Genomic DNA, 16,140 nt, shown 5'->3' with positions numbered 1-16,140 from the left:
GTCCCAAATGTGTTAGTCATAAACATTAGCAGAGGAATACAATCGCAACTTTTTAATAACCCTGCATTAATTCTGAACTCGTTCATCTGAACTTAGTTTGTTTTTCCTTCATGACTGGATAAAGCAGACTGCAGAATTTTGTGCTGTGCCAGGTCTTGGCTCCATCAGTTGCTCATTAAACGAGATCTGGAATCCAGCACTGGAGTGAATGCACATGGGAACTCATGTGAAGCTGCTCATATATCATTGATAGCTCGGTTGCTAACACAGAGTTTATCCAAGACCGTACATTTTTCGTTGACATGAACAAAGCTGTTCACCATCCTCTGTTTTTGACGTCAGTGGACAACTACCCACTAACAGTATCTGTCACTACAAAATGCTTGGAATTTCCTCACTCATAAAAGCTGGAAAATTTCAACTACATTATTGGATTTTTAAAGACAACAATATTCAGTGATTATTAGGATAGGACATTTTCATTCTTACTGATTTTTTTTTCCCCAGTATCTTGAAAATTTAAACTTAAACAGCATCACAGACTCTGAGGAATCGATACTTAAAACCCCTCTTTTCTCTTCTGTTCCCAAAGAACGTGCTCTCAAATGAATGCTAATTTCCTGACAAACAACCATCACGATGTGGTACTTCAGATTTTTCCCATTAGCTGGACACAACAATCATTTGGGGAGGATTAATACTGGACAGTACTTAGTATCTGACAGAACTACAGAAAACTAATCCCCTAGCATGTGCTATTTAGTGCCTTTCTTCTATACCTCTCCTTTATTCTTCCAACTGCAATGGCCCACTGTGAAGTCAGTCATTCTGGTGGCAGCTCCCTCTGGAGTGTGACTACTCAGGAACAAGGTACTAGGCAAGTTTCAGCCAGGGCTGTGAGGGCAGAAGGGTAACCAGCCTTCATAGCACTCCAGAGCCTAGAAGCATAACAACTGTCTGTGTATACACAATAAGGACATCCATCTTGACAAAGCAACATATTTTACCCCTGCTGGAGGCTTTCCTGCTGATAAGAATGCATTTCAACCTTGATCTAAAAACCAAGCTGTAAAGCTGCTGCTTCATAAACACATCTCTCGCTTCTGAACACCCCCAGTTTAATTGAAAGCAAATAAATATATCAGAACAAACAAACAATCCTGGCACAACATTGGTACAGTACAATGTAAAGTCCCCTTTTCTCAGCATGTCAAGATACCATCAACTAGTAATCCAGAAAGAACGTTTCCATGCTTTTCTCCACAACAATCCCCTTTCAGAGAACAATTACTTTCATTTCTGTTTTTTAGGGTACTAATTTTAGAGGTATGACATTCATCTAATACTTGTATAGAATAGCTACAAAAATAAATAATTCCATCTCATGTAAAGGACTGATCATGTTCTTATGTTTATTATACATAGCCCACATCTGAAATGCCAGGTATGTTGCTTCAGGTGGTTGCGGCAAATCAGAGAAATGGCACACACAAACTGTTCTCCCCTAGGAATCCCCTAGAAATCAATTATATCCTAACAAAAAATAGGAACACTTGCAAGAAACCTACAGCTGTCTCAGCTTCTGAAAGGAGCTTCAATTTTCACAATTGCAGCATCTCTGAAAAGCATTTCTGGGCAGATGACATGATATGATCTTTGGCTCGAAGGCCATTCCCCAGTGTACTTTAGACATAGTGCCCACACTGGCTTTACAACACTGCAGTTTTGTAGAATTTTATCTTCTGAGTGAGCCTTGTGCCGCTTATCAGGATTCTCTGCTATTGTAACATCTTCAAAGAAAGAATGTAGAGACAGAACTAACATCTTTCTGATGGGAGGGATACAACTCTTGATCTTTTCCTCTCTTTTTCATCTGCTTGAATATTTATAAGTCTTTGCGTATGCAGATATATATTCATACATGCTTAGATTTCAAAAGAAGACATTAAAAGTACATCAATTTTGTCTAAATGATCAATCAAGCATTCAAAGAAGCTGCCTCCGTGGGGAGCAAGTAGGGAAACTGAGTTTATGCAAAAGATGTTATTTCTATATGTCTAACACATATTTACATTATTTATTGTGCGGAACAAGGAAAGGATATAGACTTCTTGTAGAACTGCAGTTGGTCATTTCTCTAACATACAAGTCCAGGACCTTACTTCCACATGATTCTGTGGTAGTGAGTTATTCTCTAACAGCATTCTTAAATGCTTCCATTGACCAGTGAGAGCAGCAGTGATAAAAAGTCTGTATCTTCATCAAATGGAGGGGAAACACTTCTTAGCAGCAGTTACACTGGTTGAAAATACCTATTTTAGTTCTCTGCAATTTAGCTCGCTCTTACTGCTCATCAAGACTAAGTTAAGATTGTGCAGTAGGTAAGACTCTGTATTAAGATAATGCTACAAACACAGAGACATATCCATTTATGTTAAGCCTTGCTGTTAAGCCAATGAAACAGCCTACAACATACCCAGGATAATATTAAAGCAGTAGAATGCTTAAGATCACAAAGCTAGATTGGTTCTTTACATAAACTTGTTCAGAGCTTGCTTGGACGTTATTTATATCCATGGTCCACCTTGAAGAACTTTCATCATAGGTTTCATTACTTTACATCAGCTAATCTGTAGCGATGTTTTGTCTGAGCACTTCCTAGCAGTAAATGTGCAATAATTTGAATTCTTTAAAAGCTCTTTCATTGAGCAGATCCTGGTTCCAGTGTAACGCAAGAAGAAATGACAAGTTTGCACTAAACAGTTTCACCAGGCACTGAAACACTTTACAAGCTGAGTAATTACAAATCCCCATGGTTTCACAGGTTAAGGGAAACTGAAGTATAACTTTCAAGTTACTTGAAATCACTAAATTAAGCATTTTATATACTTCCCACATTGAGTTCCTAAAATAAATTGTTTTTAAACAGAAATTTTTATAGAGAATTTCAGCTATCCAGCCATGAATCTTGTCTTCCGCAGTTCTTAACAGTCAGTGTTTGCAGACAATATAAGAAAAGAACACAAAGAGGAAACACTTAACAATTCAGAATAAGTTTGTAAAAATGATGAGGTATCTCTCGAATTCTTAACTCAGGAAGTTGCTCAGGCACTGTAATGACAATCAATAGCAAACCTGCATAGGCAGGGTTGACTTCTTGTCTGTTGTGTTCCTGGCTCGCAAGGCACAAACCGCCTACAGCCACAATCGCTTTCACGTGATGCACCCAAGTTAATAAGCTTTACTTAAATGCAGCATTGAAATAATATCTCAGTACAGCCTCAAATAAGAGCAGGATCACATCAGACAGCTCAGAGGACAGGTAGCTGAGTTCTTTGTTCCACCAGACACACTGGTTTAAAAATGTTAATCAGCTTAACAGAGTTTTCCCTATAGCAAGTGACCAGTATATTATGTGTCCTAAGATACTAGGCATTTGGTCTGAACAAATCCATGTTCAGATATAGAGAAATCCAGGCTCAATCCCACAAATTCTTAAATAAATCCCCCCCGAAGTCAGTCGGGCCAATCTCATGAGGAATGTCCAAGTTGATAAAATACTTACAGCTGGCTATCTGCCAGTGTTTTAGTTTTTAAATCAATTGGCTTGCATTCTGGTGCTTAAGTATTATGAGATTCTGTATGCAAACAAATATCAACAAACATATCAACAAATATGTAAACACCACCTCCCAAAGGACTTATGTAAGTCTCCTGTCCGAGACATCTCACATACCAAGCTGTGCACTAAGTTCCCAGCAAATGTAATTAAAAAAGCAAAGTCTAATACTGAAAAGGCTCTAAAATGATGCATTCAAGCTTCACTCAAAAACACAGCTGCATATCAGAACCAGCAGCCCATGCATCTCCTACCTTACTCAAGAATATAATCTGAAAGTACAAATGTACATACTTGTAACAACACAAGACTGATGTATAAGATTGAAAATACCTCAGAATCCTATACTCCAGACAGAAGAGCACTTTATGAAACAGTATTTGGTTTTGGCAATGGAAGTACAAATTCAATACAAAGTAATAGAAACTACGTTTCAGCGTTAAGAGCTCTCAAGAGTTCAACAGAAGAGAAACTTGGAAATGCAATAGATGAAACTTCCACTGTGTGTACAAGTCCAGTTTCCCAGTAATGTAAACTAAAAGTGCCAAATTATAATCTAAAACAAAAACATCCCCACATCTCCTGCCAGTAGGTTTAGTTTAATGATATCCAGCCCAAATTATTTTCAATTCTCTTCGAGTGAACAGAGGCAACTGACATTCAGATAATGCCTAAACAATAGAAAACAGGACTAAAGATGAGGTATCATAGAATTTTGACCCTATTTGATTAGTAAAAAAGTGCCTTCAGAGCCCAGAAAGCAACTCTGGAGATTCAGATGTGCCCCATGCCAAAACATTCTCATTTTACGAAATAACCCTTGGCTTATGTTAAAAGCACATCCTACTAAGAAAACCAACAAACAAACAGAACAACACACCAAGAATCGGTATAGCAATGAAGTTTTCCCACGAAATCTCATTTTACATATATACAGGAATGAGTTTTTATGTCCACAGAACCTAAGAACATTTTTCAAACAGATGAGAATACTGCACTCATACAATTATAGTTGCTCGTTGCCTGTAAAGGATTTTGTCAATGCAGAAATGCACCTCCCCCAGGCACACAAGGAATAACCCCGAGCAGTTCAAGACTTACACAGGGCAAGTTTACCAATAGCAACTGATAAGTAAAAGAAAAAATATTTTTAGCCATATCCTAACTGAAATAGTTTGCTGGTAATAAATTCTTTGTTAGGTCCAAGATCTCTACAGAAAGATTCAGCCTTTGTGGCAGTGTCTTGTGGTATAGAAACAATATGAAGAGAAAGATGTAACTAAGGTAGAAATTAGTAGGAGAGACATGTAATAAGAAATAAGAAAGCAGGAGAAAACAAGAACAAGTTAAAAGCATGTAATGAAGCTCCAAAGAAAATGGAAATGAGCCCAAACAACAGCACCTTGAGGACTGGAACTAAAAATAAATAAAAAAGAGTGCAATTTCACATCAGAGTAGGATTTCATTTCTATTCAACCGCATTCCTTTGCCTACTGACCTATTCACATCCCACATCTCAGTAATTGCATCTGAAGTCACAATGAATTCCAGATTATACATATTCCTTTAATTTCTGGATCTCTTTCAACAAGAGAAGTGAGAAATTACAGGTTAGGGAATCCAGAAAAGATTCGCAGCTATCAATAAAAATCTTAAAAACATAGATACGGGCCTTTGCAAAATAGGAAAAAGTATTTTGGAGAAAAAAACAAAAAACCTTCAGATAGCAAATGATGAACAGTAAGAAAAGTATCTCCTATTTAATAATTTGTGTGAGAGAGAGAAGAGTAATATCCCCACTTCCAAGTTTTACTGATCTTTTTTTCATTAAACGTTCAGACCTTCCCACCTACAGGTGCCAACAACGAGTTACTTTACCAGAAATCTCACCACCCTACACTACCCACTTAAAAAACAGGATACTAACCCTGTTTGGAAAGTCACAAGATAGAACAAACATTTTAGAGTTCTGGAAAAAGGGTAACCAGCTGCATTGAAGAGAGATTTGGAGAACTGAAGACACTGACAGCAGCAGCAATGTGAAACCATCAAGGTGTTTACTGATTCCATAAGAAAACAGCATTAATCTCTCATCATTTATTTTTTCCCTATTTTGAGCTGGCACTGTCTTTGCTGAGTGCTATACAGTTAATACAAACTTGTCCACTGAAACATTAGCCTACGTTACCAGCAACAGATGAGCATTCCTGAACTACTTTGCAACAAGAAGGCATGTGCTTTATTGGCCTTATCATTGATAAGACATTGCTCATGCCTTTCTATCACCCAAAACACAAAAATATTAAGTGAAAGTCAAACTGAAGCCCCGAGCAACACTAGAAGCATTAAATTACACATTCAGTTGTTATCTCAGCTATCTTTAAGGTATCTGTCAAAGTCTCTCAGGCTGGCAGAGACAGATGAGCAATTACAAAAAAGCTCTGTTCTGCATCCTCCAAGCTCTTTTCTACAGCAGCACAGTACCTGCAGCACCCTTTATTCTGCAGTACTACAGCAAGCCTGACCAGTTCTCTCTCTACTTACCATGGGGGATAGATGTGGATGACATCCTGTGGCCTACTCTTCAGGTGAGCTGCCGTCTCTCTTGCAAAAAGGACTTTGAGTATTGGTTCTCTTGGGCTGGTGACAAGGTCTCCGGATGAAATGATAGCAGGAGACTCTTCCAACTGCTGGCAGATGGCAACTTGTATCGTACACTCCTCAAACATTTCTAAGATCTTCACAATTAAAACACCACATTTATCTGCAAATTAAAATAATAATAATAAGAAGAAGAAAGAGAATGCAACGTTTGGATATGGATAAAAATACCGGCACAACGAAGATGCCTGTTCTGCTCTCTCCTTTTCTTTCTGATCTGTAAAAAAGCCACATACGAGCACAATACACCTAAACGAAGTTTTAAGCATTCACACCATATTAAAGGTGAGGAGGTATTTGCCCCCCAGTCTAAGTCAGCACCCATTAGGTACAAAAATCTAAAAGCAGTGTTCCACATTCAGAGAATGTGGAAAAACACTGACTAGGTTTTATACACTAAAAGCAGCAATTGCAAAACTGGTTATCCATTTTATTAGTCTGCAAACAGGAGAGAAGCAACATGAACATATATCAGCATTCCTATAGTTTTATTCTATGCACTTCTGCCTATGTAAAAAATTACTTCTAGCTCCCTTTGCAGTCTGCACAGATCTACTCAGACAGACCTGGGTCAGTTCCTTTCATGTAAGATTTATTCTCTTTCTCACCTAACTCCACTCCAGTTTGCACTCTGATCACTGATATTGTTATCCATCTGCTAAACACTGCTATCATTAGTGGGGAAAGGCATGATGCTATAGAACAGGAGCTGCAGTATCCCAATGCTACTCATTTTGATTCACAAGTTGCATTTAAAAAAACAAACAACAACAAAAAAACAATATACCGAGAAAAACAGCTGATATAAATTATCATCTTCCCACAGCAAAGCAGAAGCAGGGGTGGAACTGTGAACGTGGTACTGGAACTTAACAACAGAGCTGTACTAGTTATTTGCTTGTTTATTTCAAGGCCCATTTCACAATTGTGAATGCCTTTCCTTTGAAAATAAGTCAAAATATTTTAGTTTAAGTTTATGAGAAACTTCAGAACAAACTAATGACCCAACCCTTTAGGAAAGCCCAGAACAAAGAAACTGGGTTCTAAATCCTTTCAGGTTTATTTAATGTGTTCAATTCTATAAAATATATACGTATTTTTTTGCCCATTTTACATTCCCATGTCTTTATTACATTTTATGCTAGAGCTGAAATAAAATCATTTTGAAATATAAAACCAAAGTTTTCTCAAAACCACTTTTCTTTAAACCAATTTTTCATCACACGCAACATGTTTCTGCAAAGCATTGTTTCTCATGAACTGGTATTTTCCAGCAGGATAAAAGGTTCCTCCAGGAATTCCCCCATGCAATATATGTGAGACATTTCTGTCCAAATCATTACAGCTTGACCTCCTTCTCCAGAGCTGCAAAGCAGGAGTATGAGAACCGATGCTTTCTGCCAGTTCTTTTTTGCCATGTTCTTTGAAATCGGCTGATGAAGAGATGGATGCTACCACTATCAATCCTCACCACTGTCACCTTCTTAGGGAAAGCTGTAACACTGCACTGTCCTTCCAAACACTCTGCTGGCTAAGGTCTGCTTAAGTGCATACTTCTGCTCAGTGTGAGCGTGAACTAGTTTTCTGTCCCTAAAGGCAAAGATTTAGAATATTCACACTTGAATTGCACTTTGCCTGACTAGCTCCAATTGTAGTCCTCTGTCAACCCCAAGTCATCTGGCACGCATAAACAAATTGTCCCGACCACAAAAATTTCAGCCTCCCAAGTAAGCAAAGTTAGTGAACATTTACCTCCACTCAGTCTCCACAGTCTGAATTTTCACCCACTTTAAAAACAAATGACAAAAAAGTCAACTTCAATGACCAAGCACACCAGCAGTCTTAAAAATATATGCATAAAAACAACCTACAACTTTTCATCACTCCTTAACAATCCATTTCTCATGTGCAAAATTTCATGAAAATTCTTACTGGCCAACAATATAAATGTAATGTTAGTCAGCTGATAAATCAGCTTGAAGAAATCAGTGTTAAACAGAATGACAACTTAATACTGTTCTTCAAAATATCCCAGACTAGCAGACTGTTAAAAATGCTATGTACATCAAAACCTTCATCTAGATGAAAACCCCATAAAGGATCTTGGAGAAAAAGCCCTACTAAGACACTGGCATCTCTTGCAAGTCAAAGCTGGCCCTAACACTAGAAGCTGATACTAAATGAAGCAGCATTAAAAGCAACACAACTTTAACAACAATCTGAGTCTCAAACTTGGCACACGTGCACATTCTACAGAACCACAATCTATTTGTTTATTCAGATGCACAGCGATAGCTTAATTTAATTGCTCAAATTATTATTACTGCTGATGATAGAATGCTTTCTTGAACAACATAGCAAAGCATTTTGAATTCCTGGCACGTGATGAAACATCAAAGTTCAGAATGTAGCTTTATTCTTAACTCATTTGTCTCCTGCTTTGTTATGCCAATCTAAAATAAATCAAAAGTGTGGCTGCACACTGAAGGGAGAATTTGTGGGTGAGGAGATGGGCTGGATCGCTGCAATTTCTACAGCTGCTAGAGGAATTTACTTGTCTGTTCGCTTGTGTGAAAACCTTACCTTAAGGTTTTGCAGCGTCCTTTCACACCCATGGATACTTCACAGAAGTTCTCACTCGATAAAGACCTCATTCACTTCATTTCACTCATAAAACAATTACAGTCTTAAGAAACTGAAACATGCAGATGCACAGTTTTCATGGCAATGTCCAATATTAAAAACTTTGAGCAGTAAATGTGGTGCAGTCCTGCCCGTCCCTACACTGCATATTTCTTCATGCCTTACTCTGTTGCCTACAGCATATGGATTTCCTTCTTCACTGTTACTTTTTCCAAAAATCGGTGAGCTAATCCTGCTAGCAGTAAAGTCACTGAAGCACAAGAGCGGATACTGCAGAAAGAAGAGATGAACAAAGTAAAGGGGAGAGCATGAAGGGATGGAAGGACAATAGCTACATGTTCTTTCTAATGACAGACCAACCAGGCTGGATTAATTGAGTCTGACTAAATCTCGAGGCTGTGTATTTACAAATGGCATCCAGTTCCTTCTCATTCCCTATAATGTCCATGTTGGACTGTCCTTGAGCAGCTCCTTCAGGACCCAGAGAAGGAATAAGAACTGCAAATACCTATGGAATACTCATTTCAAAACCTTTGCTTTATTCACATGAAGGTAACCTTTCTTCTCCCATTAAAAGACAAGTCACTGTGCACGTTCACAAAGAGTGAGTACACACTTATCTGGATGCATTTAAAAATCCTTCTTTCAAGCAGCAATTTGAGGACTGCTTAACAAAGTCCATCTTTGGTGTCAGACGCCTTCCCAGCAGCACCTTGCAGCAGTCTCCATGCAGTCAGTGGAAAAGTTAGAAGACATCCACTGATACAGACTTAAGGGTCATTTGAAGCATCTGGACCCATGAATATGAAGAGAGTTTATTCATTCCAGGGGCACAAAGTGTAAAGTCAGTCCCTGATAACATAAAGTTTGAGACGTCATGAAGAGAGGAAAAAAAACACTGATATAACTGGTTGAGTATGGACTTTGAAGGTGCATTTAGCCAGTACAACTTGCTTCCTCTAAATGGCCATCAGAGCTCGTAACACTCCCTCAGTGCTAACAATTTGCATAAAGGCCAGGAACCTTCAGAGAAAGATGCTACAACATGCTAGCAATTAGTCATCCAAAAAGTACCCCAGTCCTCCTGTGACCAACAAGAGAAAAAAACAATCGAGTTCCAATGATAAGCTGAGTCAGCTTTCACCTGAAACGTCACATCAGCCCTTTGCAGAATGCTTCCCCATGATCAGTATCAATCATTGGACAGAAATCACTGCTAGGTGAACTGTGATGAAACAAATTAATTCCTCCAGATCTCACAAATGTACAGACCTAGTGAAACCAGCAAGACAAGCTGGCTGGTGGGAAGAACAAGCCTTTTATGCAGGGAAGTAGCTCTGAAGAAGCTTGTCAATTATCGACAAAGTCTCCTCTCACCTTGCAGGCAAGAGATGAGAAGTTCTGACAAGAAGCCAGTCAGTATCCCTGGCAGAAGGAGATTCAGCAGGACCCCTCCAGAATGCATAGATGGAATGAACTTCAGACCCCTCAGAGACAGACGAAGAAAGCATCCAAAACCAGGCAAACAACACCAGCAGCTCATTATTACTGTTAACTAAATCTCCATACGCACTACCATGTCAGACACCATAGTGTCAGACTGTCCCTCTGCTGCCATCTCTCACAAGGCAACAAAACATTAAAAATTGTTGGAGGGAGGGTTCAATCCCTACTGCCATACCACCACCATCTGCCTCTGATGTCATGGGCTTATGTAATAAAATAGGAGGCACTGCTTTCAGAGCAGCCCTCATATGTGCTTACAATACGGAGATGTTTTGATTATGGGTTCAGAATTGCAACCAATAGCAGCTTCTCGGTAGGAAGAAAGAAGTTATTCAGAAGTACTAAGAATGCAGTTACTATCTCTGGTTCAGAAAGATCCTGAGTCAGAGATCTTTGCAAGTTAAGAGAATACTCTGTGAGAAACATCACGAAGTATTAATTGTTTTTCCTAGGCATTCTGCTAGCTCTTGCCACTGCCAAAAAGAAGACTCTAAGCTAGTTGAATTTTGGGTTTCTCCATTTAGCAAGTTTGTTCTCACGTCTCTAGTTATTTAATTTCAGATGACCTCTGGGATATTGGTACCTCTCTCCAATACGAAACCTGAACACAAGGTAGCTCAGTTTGTCCATCATGTTATTTCAGACATCTGGGAGATGAACAAACCCTGGTAAGTTCCTTTCATTTGTTTCTTATTTCAGTACACAGAGTGATGCTGCCCTTCAATATATACCATGACAACAAAACATGTTTTAATACAACACGTGGCAGATGTTCCACATTCCCCTGAATTCCAGAAGGATTAAAAATGAAAGATTCTCTGTTCCTTTGGAGATCGTGGACCTTTAGACGTCAAACATTTTAAAAACTCAAGCGTGACTCCAGTCTGAGTGAAGGCCCACAACAATTTTCTTACCTAACAAAGTGGATTTACAGATGCATTTATTTAAGCCGCGGAGCCACTCCAACACTGAATGAACATGAAGGACACATTGGCCATGCCAAAAGGCAGCTTCTGGGGACATTAAGAAGAAAGCTAGTCTGTTTTCACTCTTAACAATCAAGGGGAACTCCTGAGAGAAGGAAAGGAAAAAACTGAGGAGCATGGTCTTAATAAATAGAAGTAAAATAAAATTGCATTCAGACATTATGGCTTCAGTGCCCAAAACACACTCTGAAGTTTGCTTCAATGATTCTGTAGCTATCAGTGAGAGAAAAAACATTATGACCACTTGAGGACTGCATATTTTGTTGCTTTTGGTACACAGTGATGAGACACTAGACAGGGTCCATGGAACTGATGTGGAAAAATACATCAGATATTGACCATCAACATGCTCAAGTGAATTTTACTAAAACATTACTGTTCAAATTCTCAAAAATAGCTCCTGAATGGAAAGCCCTCATAAGAAACAGGTTCTTTTCATAGTAAGGTGACAGCACCCTGGTAGTGGTCCATACAACATCAACAGAATGAAGATGAATGTTTGGGAAAGACAAACTGGAATGTATAATACTTCTCAGGTTCTGAGAAGAAAGCAGGGGTGGGGTCAATTTACTGTGTTCTGCATGATTGGAATGTGCTAGCTGGGACACACAACATGCCTCTGTGCATGTTAGCTCAAGCTTGCCATGCTTCAGAGAGAAAGGAAGAAGATAGAGCTTCCAACACCAGGCGTTCCTCAGAAGTCATGATACTTTGTGTTGCTTTCACTGTCTGAATAGAAACTCCCCCTCTCTAGAAGACAAGGAGAAGAGGACCTGTCTCCACAGAAGCAACAACAACAATAATAAAGGGGAGGGGAAAAAAAGAAAAAAAAAAAAGAAAAGAAAAGAAAAGCAGCTCCAGCAAGATCAAGAAAATCCATGAAAGCCAAAAGTGGGTGGTATTTACTATTGAATTTCTCAATTTTCCATTCTTCCGTGAGAATTTAGAAATTTTGTAGTGTTTGGGGAATGCGTCTCACTCACAAGACAGGAGGATGTGACACATCCATCTTCATTCTGAATACAACGGGACATAAGGTAGAAATAATTTTTCACGAAGGTCAAAGCACCAGTGATGAAAACTATCAAATAAAAGCATGAAGAACCAACCCTACTAACAGCTGTTGGTAGACTTTAAGATCTGCTGTTCAGCAACTTGTTAAGACAGATGCTTCTAAGAAAAAACTGTTACTCTCAGTTACCAATCACAAATTATATAATCTCTCACTGCAGTTATATGTACTGAACCCAACACAACTGATATTTCTAAAATATGTGTCCAAACAGTTAAGCTATACTTCAAGTTAAATGGCAAGTTCTTTACAAGCATGAACGACATTAGGCATTACATTCGGGTCAGTGTTCTATTTATCCTAGCTGAAAATTTTTATAAAATACCACTTTTAATTAAAAAAAAAGACAACAAAGAATCTTGTGCAATTCACACTGTGAACAGTCTTTCATATAAGAATGAAACTTAATTTTTGCGTTTAGTTGTGATGGCTTGATCAGATCAGATCTATGTTATGGAAATATAGAGTAAATAAAGAAAACTCCTTCATGTCTTGTTTAAAAAAGTCAACTAGCACCAGTTCCCATATTCAGCTCTCAGTTTGTTTGGGTTTTTTTGTTTTCAAAGGTAATATTCGATCCCAACAACATTTAACTTCTGATTGTCTAATGTAGGTTCTGGAACTGCAGCAGTAGCCCCATCACAGAATCACTCTACCTTTAAAGGGATTGTGCTAAAGACAAACCTCCTCCCCATCCCTGTGTGCAAGAGAGGTGTTCAAGGCCAGGTTGGATGAAGCCTGATCTAGTGGGTAGCAATCCTGCTCAAAGAAGGGGGTTGGAACTAAATGAACTTTAAGGTGATGATCCAATGTAAATGATCCAGTGCTAGCCATTCCATGATTCTGAGATATTAGACACCCTCTTGGGACAGCACTTACTATTTGCAGTGGAAGAATAGCCAAGCCTACATTTTCTGGTTCAGATCAAAGTTCTACTTTCATTACTGTAAGTATAAAATGTCAAATTAAGGCACCAAAAGCAAAAAAAAACATTCTTTTGCTTGGCACCCATTATTGCTCTTTGTTCCGCCTCATGCAAAAGACTGTAGGTGTAGGCATAACAAAGTCAACAATCCAGCATATACCAACCAGACCCTTGAAATCCAAAAGTCAATGTTTAAAGCTAAGAAACAGCACTAAGATTCCAGCATCTTCAAGGCCTGTACAGAACCATCTGGTTGCTATTCTGAACCATACATATTGCTATTCTTTCTGGACTGGTTGCTTCTGAAGCCATTCTGAAAGATGTTTCTCAAAAACACACCAAGTCTTGCATGAAGGATTCTTTCCACATCTATATTCAAAAGAGGCTGCTGAATTTGGCCCTGCTATAAACATTATGCACTCTTTATAACAGCATAAATAAGCTAGAGATTGTGCATGCCATTATTGTTTCTCATAAGAAAACACAAATAACACAGAGAATTCTTGTTTGAAAAAGACAAGTTTATACTTGACTTTTCCCTCCCAATGCTATGACATGTTCAGGCATTTGGCTAGCAAAAGAAAAACCAAAAAACCCCACAAGTTTGGCTACTTGCCATTTCTTTAATTTATATTAACTCAAGACTAATTAATTTAGCAAGAACTAAGAATTAGTAATAATTGGGAAGCTCAGGCTTTTGTATTGTTAGGATTTTGCATAGTAAAAGGAAACTATATTAAGGACTATCCTTGTTTTCACCAGTCACCCAAAGTGGAAGGTGGGAGAGTGACTCTTCGCATCCTCTTTCGTAAGCCTTTCAGCTGCCCTGAAAATACACTACTATGCACCAAGTCCTGTCCTCAGCTTCAAGGCTTCACTGTCCTCTGCTCACATGTTACACTTGCTTCAGTCACCAGATCACTTCCCACCATAAGGAGGAGCAGAAAGGAAGGTGCAGTTCAGAAAAAAATGCCTACAGTTTGGGTTAGGTATCAGTTTAGTTTAATTAATGTGCTCAGTTGTTAACTCAATCACACTGGTTCATCCTAAATCTTCATCTGAGACCAATGAATACCAGTTATCTCACCAGGTTATGAACTTTACTGAATAATTCATGGCTGCATTTTAAGTAAAAAAGTACTTTAACAGTAACTGCAAGAAAAAAAAAGTGCAGAGGAAGTTAGCTTTCAGAAGTTACTTTTGAAAAGAATCTGCATTCTTTTCTGCAAAGAAAGTTTGCTTTGCTTCTCATCTGTATCTTCTACGGACAGGAGAGTCTTCCAAATATAACTCAGAAGAGTACTACTTTTTCTACTGCATCATGCAGTTCCCATATAACCAGCAGATATTGACAGGAAAAAGGGTTGGGTTTCATTTTCCTCTCTCAACTGTCCAGATCTCTTTGCCCAAACAGGAAATTTTGCAGGGAAGTTGCAGCACAGAACATGGGAGGGGGAGAAAAAAAGCTTGCAAACAGTCTAAAAGCCTTTGTATACAGTACTTTTCAACCATCAGTTCAACTGATGAGAGACTTACAGTGACTGCACATCGTTCAGCCTCCCTTTTGCACCTTATGAAGAACAACTAATTCTGGATTTGTGGAGAAGAGATGTCAGTCTATTAGTTTTAAGTCACATAAGCATCCAACTACTGCCATGCAGTGCAGGCAAGCTTCTGTGCTCTCTCCTTTCAGACCCCAGTGACAGCATTAGGTTGATTACAAAAATGGAATTATCCATCAGGAAGAACACAATCAGTAGTAAATACTTTCCCCTGCAATACACACCTCTCCATTTGATATCTTCATTTCCATGTCTGTCTGCAGTTTCAGAGAACTACCATCACTTGAACAACCCAATACACGGACAGGCTGCCAAACATAACACTCCAAAACTGTCTAACTGGGAAAAAAACAGATTCTTTTGTCCTACAGAGCGATTCTGACATAAGTGGGACAGTTACCCCACACACTTCAGAGAATAAAGAAATGCATGCTGCAATGAGGCACTTTTCTTGGAGGCGCTGCCTCATCCCAGTAGCCAAAAGGCAGTCAAACCACATTGGACACTTTCCAAAAGGGGTCACAGGAACAAAGAAAAGAATTTTAAAAAATTAAAGCCAGCCAAAAGGTTTTTTGGGGGCCACGTGGACATCAGTACAATGGAAAACCAAATAACAGCAAAACAAAAGCACAATATTCTACAACATGAAATGCTTAACAGGGGGAGAAGGATGGCCCACACTTCCAGAAACAGTTTTCCTAAAGACACAAGTGGAAGGAAGACCTCAAACTGATCTCATTTGTAATTGCTCCTCTTTGCCTTAATGATAAACTTCTGTTCTAGGCATCTATGGATTACCCGGAATGACTTGATGGCTCTTACAGTTACTTCAATTCTCCACACTAATCTTCAGATTTCTTTGGTAAATCATTTGAGCTTGTCATTTGCTAAGGTGTTCCCTCTACTTCTGTTGCTGAAATCAGAAGCAGTCCTGGAAACAGTCTGGGTTAGAATTATTACCACGCAAAAGAGAGGGAGATGAATCCAAGAAGAAACTCAGATAAGTAGATGACATTGATATACTTTTTCTTTACTGATATTTCACACTTTCAGAATAGAAGCAATTGTAAGGTTATCTAGTTACACTACTAAAATTTCAGCCATTCAGTTGGACATTTTCTAAACCAAACATCAATTTATTCTGGTGACATCAAACTGACTACACT

At 38.7% G+C, this 16,140-nt stretch overlaps 1 protein-coding gene across 3 annotated transcripts in view; it reads right to left on the bottom strand.

The window, feature by feature from the left end:
- The window catches only part of SPIDR (scaffold protein involved in DNA repair), a 181,017-nt gene that overhangs the window by 105,972 nt on the left and 58,905 nt on the right, over positions 1-16,140 (bottom strand). For all 3 annotated transcript variants that reach the window (XM_015855506.2, XM_015855508.2, XM_015855509.2), the window contains exon 8: positions 6,164-6,383. In XM_015855506.2, coding sequence (XP_015710992.1) covers positions 6,164-6,383 — 220 coding nt within the window. The remainder of the gene's footprint in view (positions 1-6,163; positions 6,384-16,140) is intronic.

The sequence above is a fragment of the Coturnix japonica genome, chromosome 2 (genome assembly GCF_001577835.2).
Source record: "Coturnix japonica isolate 7356 chromosome 2, Coturnix japonica 2.1, whole genome shotgun sequence".
NCBI lineage: Eukaryota > Metazoa > Chordata > Aves > Galliformes > Phasianidae > Coturnix > Coturnix japonica.
Note: the sequence above shows the minus strand (reverse complement) of the source record. Positions and strands in the feature narration are given on the sequence as shown.